Raw genomic sequence first — 13,989 nt, 5'->3', positions numbered from 1 at the left:
CCTCACAGTGGTGCATCTGACACCTTCATTGTATAGCCTTCATAGAATCTTCAAGTTGGAAGGGAACCCGGGGGGTCATCTAGTCCAACCCCCTGCAATGCAGAAATCTCAGCTAAAGCATCCATGGCTGATGGCCATCCAATCTCTGCTTAAAAACCTCCAAGGAAGGAGAGTGCACCACTGAATACAAAACTCATTTGCAGTGGTACCCTGGGTTACAGACGCTTCAGGTTACAGACTCCGCTAACCCAGAAATAGTACCTTGGTTAAGAACTTTGCTTCAGGATGAGAACAGAAATCGTGTGGCGGCGGCAGCGGGAGGCCCCATTAGCTAAAGTGGTGCTTCAGGTTAAGAACAGTTTCAGGTTAAGAATGGACCTCCAGAACGAATTAAGTTCTGTACTCTCATCATTGATATCTAAATTTTAGGACCCACCTTATTTCTGTGATTTTATCTTGTTTTGGACTGTTGCATTTTAACAGTTGTAACCCTGGGATCTTAGTGTGAAGGGCAAGTTTATTGTTGTTGTTATTGTTAATTCTGAGTAGTTGTGAGTATCAGCAGTGCCACCTCCTCTGTTGGCTGTAAGTAAGGAGACAGGTAAGGTGGGGTCTGGCTGAGGGCAGAGTGAGCCTAGTAGGTTAGCACCCCATTCCCCCTAGTTCACCAGTCTTAACTATCATCACACTTGCACACAAAATAGCCCACAAAAGAATTGCATTTAGCCCTTGGTTGCCCTCTCTGGGACTCCTGTCTTCAGAGTTGCTGCTGCTGCTATCTGGTTTGGTTACCCCCAAAATATATGTAAACCGACTAAGAACCTCGTTTTCCTGCTTTACAGATTCACTGGCTCTTGGGTGGCAAAAAGTGGATGTGTTCCAGCAAGAAACGACAGGTTCTGGAATGATCTGGGCCCCTAGGGAATTCTCACCGTGTGTGCCTCTGAATCCCGGGGAAGTGCCTGACGCTATAATGGAGTGTCCTTTCAGAGAGCTTCCCAAAGGTAACAGAGTCATGGGTAATGGGTGAAGCTATGGTTTATAAACCACACTTTTTAGCTAACCATAGTTAAAACTGATCATACAAACCCAGCCTCATGGGTTCGTATAATAATTTTGGTATAATATATATACCAATATTATATATATATATATAATATAATATAATAACCAACAATAGTGTTGGTGCTGGAGCTGCAACCATAAATCCAAAACATCCAAATGTGGGGCTCCAGGTGGGGGCCCTGTTCCCTACCACTTCTTTTATTCCTCCTTATACGGGCAATGACATCATCTTGGCATCAGAGCTGAGGATGTGTAGGGACTCGCCCAGCAACAATGCGGTCAGGTCTGGGGGATTCCCTGTTGGCCATACTTCTGTCTCTAGCCACTATTGGCCTGGACAACTAGTGTTGGGATTATGGAAATGAATGAAAGGGCCGGGGGGGGGGCAGTTGCAGAGCGCTGGTTTGGTTGACCTGACCAGCACATTCCATCACACTACAGAGAGATGTTGCTAAGAAGGTGCTATTTGAGAGAAACTCCATCAAACCTGGTGGGACTTAACTTCTGAGTGGACCTATAGGATTGGGAATTCTAATCTGATGGGAGCAAAGTAAACATTGAAGCAGGGTAGTCTTATTCTGGATTATTTAATCCAGAACTTTTTTGTATCTGGCTCCAGTATGTGGCCCCTAGCAGATTACTTCTAAGGGAATGTGGCACTTGGGGCCAGCCCTATCATTGGGCAGAGTGAAGCAGTTGCCTCAGGTGGCAGGTGCATGGGGCACAGGAAATGATGAGGTGTTTGTGCTAACAGCCTACCCTGTACCTCCTAAAATAACCTGCTGCGGGTGCAGTGGAGGGTGTTGTTCTCATGTCAGTATCAAAGCGAGGTCATTTCCTGACTTGTCAATGTCTACAGGTAAAATTCAGTCATATATTGGAAAATCCAGGTTGCACAATTGCAGGTGGTCAGGAGTTCTTGTGCAATAAATTCACTTCTCTCCGAAGGTCAAACCTTTTTTGCAAATGCATGGGGAAGTGTGGGACAACACTTGCCCTGACACAATGGTCATCTGACCTCGCCTCAAACAAATCAAAATGAATGCTCATTCAATAGCCGCCTAATCTCCCTGAAAGAAAATCAGGTTCAACGCTAAATAAAAGCAGGTTGTCCAAGTGCAATCTAAGATTTGGCTGCCGGTCTAGTTGGCTTCTGCATGTGGAATAGAAGCAGGGGGAAGGCATATATTGAACTTGACTTTGGGCAACAAAATGGCTTGGGCTGGCCCTCAAGACGGGGCAGAAGTTTGCCCAGCCTTGCAGTGTACTGTTCTACGCCTGACACCCAGAGGACACCTATACTGCAGAGCGTTCCCACGGTTTTAAATCTGGGATTGAACCCACCTAGGTAGTGCCCCTTGTAGCATGCTAGGTCTGAGTCTCAGTACAATCATGACGGCCACACACTTTGCTCTGGAGTCTCAGCCAATAAATGCCCCTCTGGGTCTCTTTCCAGAGAACGGATAATTCCTTTGAGGCAGCTGCCAAAGGGTCTGTAAAGGGGGAGCCAATTTCTCACTTAGAGAAGAATAGGTTTTCATTTAATTTTCTTAATTGATCTTGTGCTGCTGCCGCCTATTTAAATTTGCCTGAGTGATAACTGTAGCTGTGCCGGACTTGACCTCCTGACAATAATTCTTTTTCTGTGTGAAGAGTACAGTATGTGTGTGTTTAATTGTACTAGAAAGTAGAGGTGCACTGCAGTAAATCACATATGTTTCCAGATTTTGCAGAAGGCCATTCAACGATCCAGCTGACAGTGTATGATGTTGCCAATGAAAGACGAAGACTGCAAAGCCACCGCTTGAGGGAAGAAAGGTAACCACTGAAACTTGGGGGGAACATGGCTTGGATGGGAAAATACTGGCTGCATTTTATTTTTCTAGAAGCCTCCTACCCAGTGTTGCTCTGGAATTCTAAGAAACCAAAAAATCAATGCAGTTTTGTAATCAGTGGTTAAAATCTGTGCAGTTTTTTGTTTTTTTAAAAATAATTTTTATTAAGTTTTCCATTTAACAATCCAATCATATCACATTAATTATTCCAAATTATACCAATACATATCATAAAGTCCAAATATTTTGCCAAATTATATATTTTTGTTGGGGATTCCCATGCTTCGAGTTCAGTAAGGGTCCAGTCATCTCATATTTCTGCTGCTTTTAGTGTTCACCAGTCCCATCTTTCAATCTTCTTGTTGTTATCCTTTTTCTTCTTAATAGCCTCTGAGTTCTTTCCACATGCGAGTTAAAGTAAGCAATATTATGCTTCTGTGTGAACTTTGTAAGGCTCTCCCTTTTTTTTTAAAGCTGGTAGGTCTTTTGTTTGCAGTAAATCACACACTGATCCAAAAGTCCTCCTGGAGCGGCAGACGCCATAATTCTCAGTTCCGATGAAATAAAATCTGTGCAGTTTTTAAAAGTTCCGTCTGCCATCTTGATTCAAAACTATTGTATCCACACATAGATGAAAACCTGCACCTTGATCTCACGAACCAGCCTGCAAAATTTGATTGCGTATAGTATCTCAAGAGCTGTCAAAATGCAAAGCGAGCAAACAAATTTCCAAAATATTTAATATGTTGTTATTAATGCGAGGCGGTACTGCTTTTTATTTGACAAGCTTCTGTGCTGCGAGCAGCAATCCCTTTTTAAAGCCAGCTTCTGGTTTCTAAAAAGCAAAAGAACCCCAAACGAGTTCCCTGTCTCTGCCCTAAGATCCTTGTTCTTTCCTACCGAAACCATATCTTGCCTTACATTGTTATATTTATGACTCATCTTGGGATTTACGGGGCCTCTCTTGATATATTTCTCATCTAACTAGCTAAATAGCTCACAGCCGACACACACAACTCTCCCTCGTTGAACATTTTCTCTCCTGTCATTTCTGCCAATTTATCTGCAGATTTACGGCCCCCCTGACTTTCGCAGGTTTGAAAATTAATGCCAAAATCAATACGGCGTATAAAACGTAAGATGATTTTACTGTAAATTATTTTGCAAGACGTTGTGTCTGGCATGGGGCCTGCCTTGAAAAGGGGCGCTAACGTGTATAAATGAAAACACAAAAGCGAGTGTTTAAGGCACAGAAACCGCCTCGTTCTCCAAAACCCCGGCAGCTTTGAAGTGGGAAGCCAAGGCGGAGCTTTTACGGCACATACCAGCAAGGGGGGTGGGGACTGTGCAGCTTGGGAGCCTCAAAAGTGAAGCCGGCAGCTGCACGAAGTTTTATTTTTATTTTATTTGCCGGTGTCAGTCAGTCGTCTGCAAGCAAAACAGATTGGCAGGAGGAAATGGTTCCTGCCGCACCACATGCTATAAATGGAAAAGTTGGTAAAGTTTAACGGCTGAGAAAATTAGCAAGTTTCCTATCTCTTGGGCCCCAAGTGGAAACTGCACCTTTGCAGCTGGGGAAGGGCAGTGGCTCAGTGGTGCAGAGCACACCCCTTTCATCAATGGGGTGACAGATGTCTCAGCCAGATCGCCCTCGTATCCCACCCCTTTCATGCAGGAGATCCCAGTTCAACCCAGTTGCAGGATTCTGGGGAGTGGTGCCAGAAAAGACCTTGTATTATTATTATTATTATTATTATTATTATTATTATTATTATTATTATTATTTATTTATTATTTATACCCTACCCATCTGGCTGGGTTTCCCTAGCCACTCTGGGCGGCTCCCAACAGAATTCAACAGGGCTGCCTTCCTATGTCTTCTAAAAGTCAGATAGTTGTTTACAGTGGTACCTCGGGTTACAGACGCTTCAGGTTGCAGACGCTTCAGGTTACAGACTCCGCTAACCCAGAAATAGTACATCGGGTTAAGAACTTTGCTTCAGGATGAGAACAGAAATCGCGCGGCGGCAGCACAACGGCAGCTAAAGTGGTGCTTCAGGTTAAGAACAGTTTCAGGTTAAGAACAGACCTCCAGAACAAATTAAGTTCTTAACCCGAGGTACCACTGTATTTCCTTGGCATCTGATGGGAGGGCGCTCCACAGGGGTGGCTTGAGTGATGGCCAGGGGTGCCACAAGCAACACTGGCCTCTGTCGCTCTTTCCTTCCCTCCCTCCTCTGGTGTCCTTGGTGTCTCTGCCTCCCAAAGGCTTGCAGAGCTGTTTGTTGCAGCAGCCCTGGCTATAAGCTCCCCAGGCGAATGGTGCCTGTGGGGCTGGCCAGGGGGTGCTTCCCAGGCCCCTGTGGGGCAGTGGGAGGAGGCACCTCTCTTTGGGGCAGGAGGGCAGCTAATAGACCAGGGGTGGCAGCTGCAGCTGCCCAGAGGACTCCCAAGGAAAGGGCAGAGGGAAGAAGAGAGGAGGCTGAGGGAACACTCCAGAGGGAGGGCGTTTGAAAAGGGGTGAGGGGCTGCCAGCTCTGCAGGCAAGGGGTGACATAAGTGGGCTCCTGAGCCCCACAGGGGTGCCGCAGAAAGAATGTAGTTGGTCATTAATAATAATAAAAAATTTATTATTTATACCCCACCCATTTGGCTGGGTTTCCCCAGCCACTCTGGGCAGCTTCCAACAAAACACTAAAATACAATAACCTATTAAACATTAAAAGCTTCCCTAAACAGGGCTGCCTTCAGATGTCTTCTAAAAGTCTGGTAGTTGTTGTTCTCTTTGACATCTGGTGGGAGGGCATTCCACAGGGTGGGTGCCACTACCGAGAAGGCCCTCTGCCTGGTTCCCTGTAACTTGGCTTCTCGCAGCAAGGGAACCACCAGAAGGCCCTCGGCGCTGGACCTCAGTGTCCAGTGTCAAGGGAGCCGTGGACTCAAAAAGATTGAAAACCTCTGATGCAAACCATTTAAACCTGCTTGATTTATATTTCCTGTGCTTGTTTGCATTGATCAGGCTCCAGGGACCCTCTTTTCTCTATGCTCCTTGGGTCCCACATGATCCCAGCATCATGCTACCAAATCCTCCAAGGATCAGCCAGCCATTTGATCTGTATATAGATGCCCTTCATTATATACCTGATAATGCAACCATCACAAAGGTAAGCTTCATAATACTCCTGCGGCTCCCCACTTCAGTCAGTGTGCCCTTATTAGCATTCCATATTGCGTAGCTCCTGGGGTGGTCTGGGAAAAGGGCAGTGGGCTGCTATGCCCAGCAGGGAGGCTTCTGCTGTGAGCTGCTTGCTTAACGTAAAGAGAAAAAGCTGCCATATACAGATTCACCCATCCTTGTTTTTGTCCGAGTCTCTCTTTTCAGAAAGGAAACTCTGCGTTGGCCCTTAAATCTGCTTTCCGAGACCAGTTTTGTTGGAAATTATTTATCCCAGTAGGTCATGTTGGCTGATGTAAAAAGAACAACAACAACCCCATATACAAGAATCCAGTTGGACTCCATTTTTTTCTCATGGTGCCTTCTGCATACAGAAAAACACACTTATCTGTAAATGATACGTGGCTGGAATTTGGGTATATTATTTATTATCGTGCACGTGATGCTGTTCTACCTTCGTGACAACTTCGCATTGAAACGTGAGAGTGGGGAGGAAAGGGCGATTGGACTCCCCTCAGTGTCTGATTTAGGATAGAAGGAAGCATAAATCAATGGAGGTCTAGGAAGGCGTAGTCAATATTGCTTTTTGCCCCAAGAACACAGAACAAAAAAGGTCTGGAACAGAGATGAATAAATCTCTACAACTCTGTAGAGATTGTATGTGTGCATATGTAAAATAATATATAAATTAATGTTCTCTACCTCATTAGGTAACAGGTCATTTCAGGAATACGGGCTTCAGCAATCTGCACCCTTTCGTAGCATTTCCTGTTCTTGAGAGCCCGTCTCGAAATCCAGAATTCCAGTACCGAGCAGCAATAGATGGAGGCATTTCAAGTGGGATGGATATCAACACTTGGCTTCTGTTTCAAGTTCATACAGTTGACATGGATTCTGGAGACCGTGTTCTACTAGGTAACGGGACCTAGAAGCCATTCCCCCCCTTTAAAAAAATTTCTCCGTTTCCAAAACATTGCGTTTCCTCCTGACAGCGTTTGCTTGAGGATGGAGTGTTGTAACTCAGTCACTTCTTTACAGATCTAGCTCATGTGCAGACAGTACGAGAAGGAGAAAAAATATTAGGCGCTGAGGCCAGCGAGTAAGCCAAATCCGCAAGCTTTTATTGAGAGCAGGGAGTATCACCTGACTTGCCCTAGCCTATTGCTGTTAAGAAGCTTCCTTATTGGTGGGCTGAAATCCCTGGCACTCCCTCTCTTGGCAAGAGCTCAGTAGCAGCACAGAATGCCCACCTGACGTCCCATAGACCAATGGTGGCGAACCTATGGCACACATGCCAGAGTGGGCACTCCAAGCCCTCTCTGCGGGCACATGCAGCAGACAAAGTTTCCAGCCACTCCCCCCCCCATGCCAGTGCATGTGGGAAACTCTCTCTAGAGTGCGCTCCGCCCACAGTGGTGTTTAGGGGAGTTGCGTGCCCGCCAAGCAGCTGGCAGTCTGCTGTTGGTGAGCTGGCAGGCGCATGTTGGTTGCGGTGACGCAAGCCATTTCTAGCGTTTCACAGTGGGGTTAGTGAGTTTCTGTAGGCTGTGCATAGAAGCTGAACAACTTTGCTCTCCCCTCTCCTCTGGGCCATCTTTCCCCGTTCTCTTAAATTTGAGTCCCCCAAAATAGGGGGCGTCTTATACACGGCGGTGCAAATTGCCGTGTTGGCACTTTGCGATAAATAGACGGGTTTGGGGTTGCAGTTTGGGCACTCGGTCTCTAAAAGGTTTGCCACCACTGCCTCAGACCAGTTTGCTTGAAGAATAGGCTTACCCCACATTTGATCACTCAGCCACTTCAGTCTGCTGAACTGGCATTTCTTCAAGCACTGTATAATGTTCTGCATTTGTGAGGAATCAGCCTCTTAGTGTGGCAACCCGTTAGTGCAGAACTCCCTGCCTATTGATATTAGGCCGGTACCACCATTGTACTGTTTTTCAACGCCTGATAAAAACCTCTTTTGCTTAGGCAAGGCTGCCCAGACATTTAATTTCATCATGTATGTTTTTAAAGCTATTGATTTGATCTCTTCTCATATTTTTATTATGCCTGCTTGTTTAGGAAGTCTGTTGATTTTTATCGGCGTTTTCTAGCAAATACAAACCGTTTAGGCAATTTTATTATTATTAAGTGATGTATAAGCGCTGTTAGTTAAATAAATAATTACGTAATAGATTCCGTCTCCGGCAGCTCCTGAGATCTTAGATGAGTCCAGTTCGCTTCACACGTGGGAGAACATTACATCGCGTTGTTGTTGGTATTTTTAAGCCATTCATCTGCAACAGGCTCAGCCCAAACATCCCGGGCACCGAACTGCAGATGAACATTTGAATGTGAAAGCATCGCAGATCTGCGATTCTACATTTTTATTTTGCCATTGGATGGGGTGGGGGGGAAAGGAGTTGGAATCGTTTTAGACACAAATTGGACTGGCAGATGGCAAATGCAGTTTTAACTTAGGCACATAAACAAGGCACTCCGGCTAGGGAATACGTGATAGAGGGAGTCATCATCCAGTTTACTGATCAAGAAGAGAAGCATTTTTCAAGGCCGTTGTGTGGAAGAAGTAATTGAAACCATCAGTCTAGGATACAGCAGCAGGTTTCTTTGGGGTTTTTTTTTTAAAGGAAGAATGAGCAAGACATAAAATACTAGAATGCCAACAAGATGGAGCACACCGATCCTCACAAGAGTGGACCCGCTGATTCTGGGGACCGAGAGATGACTCAGGCCAGCCTGCTTCCTGAACCTGGGGCCTTCCAGATGTTGTTGAGCTACAACACCTGTCACCTTAACACCCATATATGCCCCCCATCCACTTTGATCTGTGGACCTGGCGCTGATAAGGGTGCTACACAATACAGTCATACCTCGGGTTACAGACGCTTCAGGTTGTGCGTTTTCGGATTGCGCACCGCGCCGAACCTGGAAGTACTGGAACAGGTTACTTCCGGGTTTCGGTGCTCACGCATGCACAGAAGCGCTAAATCGCGCTTCACACATGTGCAGAAGCACCGAATTGTGACCCGCACGTGCACAGACTCGATGCTGCGGGTTGCGAACACTGCGGGTTGTGAACGTGCCTCCCACACGGATCACGTTCGCAACCCGAGCGTCCACTGTACTCATTCCCCGTTTGCAAGAAATTTATTTTTGTGTGTGGCAGCAATGGTTCTGTTCTTTGGAACTCCCTGCCCGATTGACATCAGACAGGCACTTTCGCTGTTCTCTTTCTGGAACCTCCTAAAAACATTTTTGATTAGGCAGGCCTATCCAGACACGTAGGTTGCCATGTGTTTCAATCTGGTCTTTTTACCCTATCATTGGTTTTAATGTTTTTTAAAAAATATTTTAAATAGTTGTTTTTAACTGTTCTCACTGATTATTGTGTTGTTCTTTTTGTGAACCGCTTTGAGGTTTGCTTGTTTGCTTACAATCAGGTGGTATATGAAATTTAGTAAATAAATGAATAAATTAGCCATGCCGGCTAAGGCAGATGGGAATTCAGCAAAGTCTGGATTAGGAACATTTTTTTAAAAAATCAAATAATAACTTGCCCCTTTGTGGATGACTGTAGGAAGCTGTGCCATCCACATCTTTAATGCTGAAGGAGAATTAAATGTGGGAGGGTTTCAACTGAAACTGAGAGCTGGCTTGCTGGAAGACGGACCCTCACCTCTTACCCCGTCTTTGCTGAATCGCCATACAGTTATTCCTTGCTGTACTCTCCTTATTCGACTCTTACCACATGCTCAGGCAAGTCTCTTTGTTATTTTTTGTATAAATATTTGCAGTTCTTCCATTCAAGTTCAGCCCTTCTCCAGACCTTGCCTTGTTCAACTTCACTGCAGATAACAATTCTGAGGAATTCTCAATAGAAAAAATACCAGTCCTTTGCAGCGTTATCAATAACGTCGACCAGAGCTCTTTAAAGACAGCTCTGTGCTGAGAGATCAACTTCATTTGGCCTTCTTGTTTCCATGAACTGTCTCAGTTCAAGCTATTTATAATAACCTTGTAATATTAAGAAGTTGAGGCTGGAGTTGGTTTGTTTTCCTCTGCCCTCCTCATCCCTTTTCCCTTTTGTGCCCTGTCTTCTAGACCGTAGGCCTGTGTTCTTAATTTTATTCCCTTTAGGTTCCAGTGCCTCCCCCAAGTTACTTTGCAGGATACTATTTCACCGACGGAGCAAAACCCAACAGTTCAGAGCTGGAGATCATCTCAAGCTTTCAGAAGGACAGCGGCTTCCCAAACCTTGTGCTGGACATGGCACTGCAGTTAATGAACAAGGAGCAAAGCAGAGGTATGAAAATGGTTGGCTAGATCACAAAAGCTTCCTCTTCGTACACTAAAGCTTATTTCAGTCGCTTGTTGTCTTGAGAGACATTGGAGTGCGCCTTGAATAACACTAATGCATTTGAAACACAACAGACGCTAGTGCAAGGACCCTGGTTCGCTCCAGCTGCTGTGGACTCCCAACTCGCATATTTGCTGGCCATTGGCGATGCTAATGGGGGCTGATGGGAGTTGTAGTCCAGCATTGTCGGAGGTCCACAGTGCTTCCCCACTCTTGGGGTATTCTAAGTTGGGATGTGAGAGGAGGAGGAGGCTGTTTCCGCCCTGTGTTCATCGCAATCAGTGCTGTTTCCATTCTGCTACAGTTCGGCTTCTGCACAAACCCATGTTGTTCATCTTGCTATCTGCTGTGGCCAAAAGCAGTTTCATAATTAATTCCAGTGCATTTCAGTGCCAGGTAAATGTTAAAAAAAAATACACGCAGAAGATAACCTAGTGATTTTCATGATGTTTGCAGGCTAAAAAAGCAATACCAAATACCATTCACATTCTCCTGTGTGGTTTGCACATTGTGGGAATTTCTGCTCCCGTTTCTGTTTCTGGCAGAATTCTCTGAAATCCTAATCCTAAGCATTGCCAAGTGGTGCTCATCCCCCTGGTGCGGTGCTGCTACTGCTTCCCGTATCCTAATTCCTTGTTTCATGCAGTACTGCCCGATCAGCTGAAAGCCTGGTGTGTAGAAAAGTTAAGCGAGAGAGGACATTTGTCACCACGGCATCCTCTGAAGTGCATCAACGTACATCGTGCGGTCCGTTATCGGCAGGAAGCTGGAGTCCGTGTCCGAATCAAGCAAGCGTTTGGGCTTAAAGGTAGCTGAAAGAACATTATTTGTGTTTCCCTCCCTGAAGTATGCTAAGCAATTTCAGAGTTTGGCCTGAAGATATGTGATGCAGCAATCCAGTTGAAGGTAAGCAGGCCACTTCTCTATCTACGCCCAGCTTAAGTCCCATGGCAGAAAGGCAGGATGCAAGCACAATAAGCAAATAAAATAAATATCTACTAGTGGACCCTGCAGCAAAATTTTGCAGTTTTGAGTGTTCCTGTTCACTGTTCTGCCTCCTTGATATTCCCTTTCTATCCTGGTTTTCTTGTTTTTCTTCCTCCAATAGCATTCATTATCCACTGAGCATGCTCATTGGGCTGTTTCTCTCTCCCCCCCCCCATTTTTAAGGGTGTTATTCTAATTCTTTTTTCATACTTTTGCCAATTGTGGGGTTCATTCAAGCCTGGGTGGTATTTGTATTGGTCTACGGCAGTAATAAACAGCAGCAGCATCATGGGCGGTGCCGTTTTGGCTACATAAGCAGCGGCACTCATGCCTGAACTAAATAGAGGGATTTGTTGCTTCTTCTTCTTTACAGTCTCTGACAATGATAGAAATTAGGTTGATTATTTCAGGCGTTTCTTGCAGCTTAGCCCATATAAGACATGTGTCAGCCAAGCTCTTGGTTGCTTAGATAAAGACATACACAGTCTCTATGGGGAGAAGGAAGTGGCGTCTTGAAGAAGGCTCTGGTTGTTGGGAGAAAGATGGTTATCCTCATTTTATGAGCGAGAAATATCGCTGATACATTTGTTTTTATATATTCATTTATATCATTTCTATGCCACAATACACACACACACACACACACACACACGCATACATATATATATTAATTCTCTCTAAGTGGTGAACAGAAAACTAAAACAACTGAAACAAATGTTCCAGAAATACAGAATATATATACACAAATGTTATGTCAATAAAAATGATGGCTGGAATGATGATAATAGACAGGCATCAGTTCTTTCTTTAACACATAGAAGAGACTGTCCATCAACAGGGAAAGCAGTGGCCTCTCTCTGAACTGGAGATGGGGGAGAAATTCCATTCAGCTCACTCTTGCTCTTGCACTTAGGGGAGCATAAGAGGTAACTGAGATCCCAAAGGAGTAAGGTGAGCAGCGCATGTTCATTCCCCTTTCCCTGCTCTGTACAATATATAGTTGTAGGTAGAAAGGCCTTTCCCAGTTATTTTTGTGAGCAAACCTTTAAATATGTATAATTTTTACTGATTTGTGTTTTCTTCCCCTTTCAGCTGATGGTTGCTACGTGAATGCACTGGCCAGAATCCTTAAGGGGGCTGCAAGCACGCAATTGCCTGAGCTGCCTCAACGCTGGGGAGGAGAAGAAACATTCCTGGTGCAACAACTTGATTTTTCAAGCCTGCAGAGATCGCCCAAGTGGATTGATCCATCTGTGGTACGGAGTCGCCGAACTGCCATCTTGCAGTAGTGGCAGATGGCCATTGGGACTGGTAGGGGGGAAGGCAGGGAGCCGAACAGTAGGTGGCGCCAGAGCCAATGACAGGCAAAACTAACTAATTCCAGTTTCGTCCCCACCCTCTTCCTCCCTGCTGAGTTATACAAAGACAGGGCTGTCATTAAGGAGGAGGAAGCTGACAGGCAGTGTAGCCCAGGCATAGGCAGATTTGGCCCTCCAGATGTTTTGGGACTACAACTCTCATCATCCCTAGCTAACAGGGCCATTGGTCAGGGATGATGGGAGTTGTAGTCCCAAAACATCTGGAGGGCCAAGTTTGCCTAGGCCTGTAGTCACTGAGTGTAAGTCAGAAGGTAGGCAGGTGAAGGCAGACTGAGCTTGGTGGGGGACTGCCCCATTCAGCCTAATGGACCAGCCTCCACTATCTGCTTGCTTTCACTATATGTGCGAAGTGACAATTAGGATAATAGACTTGTAGAGTTGGAAGGTACCCCAAGAGTCTAGACTGCAATAGAACAGCTATAGAATCCCTAACAGGTGTCCACTTAGCCTCTGTTTAAAAGTCTCCAGGGAAGGAGAGTCCGTCACCTTCTGTGGAAGTCCATTCCACTGCTGAAGAGCTCTTGCCATCAGAAAGTCTTCCCAATGTGTAGTCAGAATCTCCTTTCTTGCCATGTGAATCCATTGGAGCAACTATTTTAACTGTTTCACTGTGATAAGAAACCTCTAAGCCTGCCATTGCTGGGCTCTCCAAGGTGTGGGGCCTGCTATTTCATGCCACTATTTCAGTTGGATTAAGCAGTTTCTCCGAAGGAAGAAGGCCTTTTGTCTCGTTTGGCTGGCTAGCTGTCTGAAATTAATATAGATCAGAGGTGGGGAGCCTGTTCTGTTGAGGGCTGCAATCTCTTGGGGTGCTTAGGGGCCAGGAAGTCTGTTGAGTAGCACATTCTGACAGTGAACAGAGCCAGAAGTGAGCAAGGCACCTCTGTGCACGTTCTCTCTCTCCGTCTCCCCCAAGCCCTTTCCCTGTTTTCCCCATCCTTCCAGCCCACAGGAAAAATTAACCAAGGGCCACATGAAACATTAGCATGTTGCCAAACCCATTATAATACAGATTTGCCCCCCCCCCGAAAATCACATGGAAGGGACATCAGGTATGTCCTGGGCAGGAAAAGTTAGTGGATTCTGAAGGGAAAGGCTTGGTGTGGTCTGGACTGTGGATTTACATTGGTTCTATTTCACTGATCATCCCAGCTGCCATTCCTTACTGTTCCCAACTAAGGAACCTTT

At 45.5% G+C, this 13,989-nt stretch overlaps 1 protein-coding gene across 7 annotated transcripts in view; it reads left to right on the top strand.

Moving 5' to 3' along the window:
* Positions 1–13,989, top strand: part of LOC308574315 (uncharacterized protein) — a 65,882-nt gene that overhangs the window by 30,456 nt on the left and 21,437 nt on the right. For 6 of the 7 annotated variants that reach the window (XM_081171971.1, XM_081171972.1, XM_081171974.1 and 3 more), the window contains 8 exons: positions 843–1,004; positions 2,790–2,883; positions 5,920–6,064; positions 6,786–6,990; positions 9,656–9,834; positions 10,216–10,381; positions 11,082–11,243; positions 12,515–12,678. In XM_081171971.1, coding sequence (XP_081028097.1) covers positions 843–1,004; positions 2,790–2,883; positions 5,920–6,064; positions 6,786–6,990; positions 9,656–9,834; positions 10,216–10,381; positions 11,082–11,243; positions 12,515–12,678 — 1,277 coding nt within the window. Of the gene's footprint in view, positions 1–842; positions 1,005–2,789; positions 2,884–5,919; positions 6,065–6,785; positions 6,991–9,655; positions 9,835–10,215; positions 10,382–11,081; positions 11,244–12,240; positions 12,470–12,514; positions 12,679–13,989 lie in introns of those variants that run through there. The other variant, XM_081171975.1, reaches the window with a different exon arrangement.

The sequence above is a fragment of the Podarcis bocagei genome, assembly GCF_964188305.1.
Source record: "Podarcis bocagei genome assembly, chromosome: 15".
Classification (NCBI taxonomy): domain Eukaryota; kingdom Metazoa; phylum Chordata; class Lepidosauria; order Squamata; family Lacertidae; genus Podarcis; species Podarcis bocagei.
Note: the sequence above shows the minus strand (reverse complement) of the source record. Positions and strands in the feature narration are given on the sequence as shown.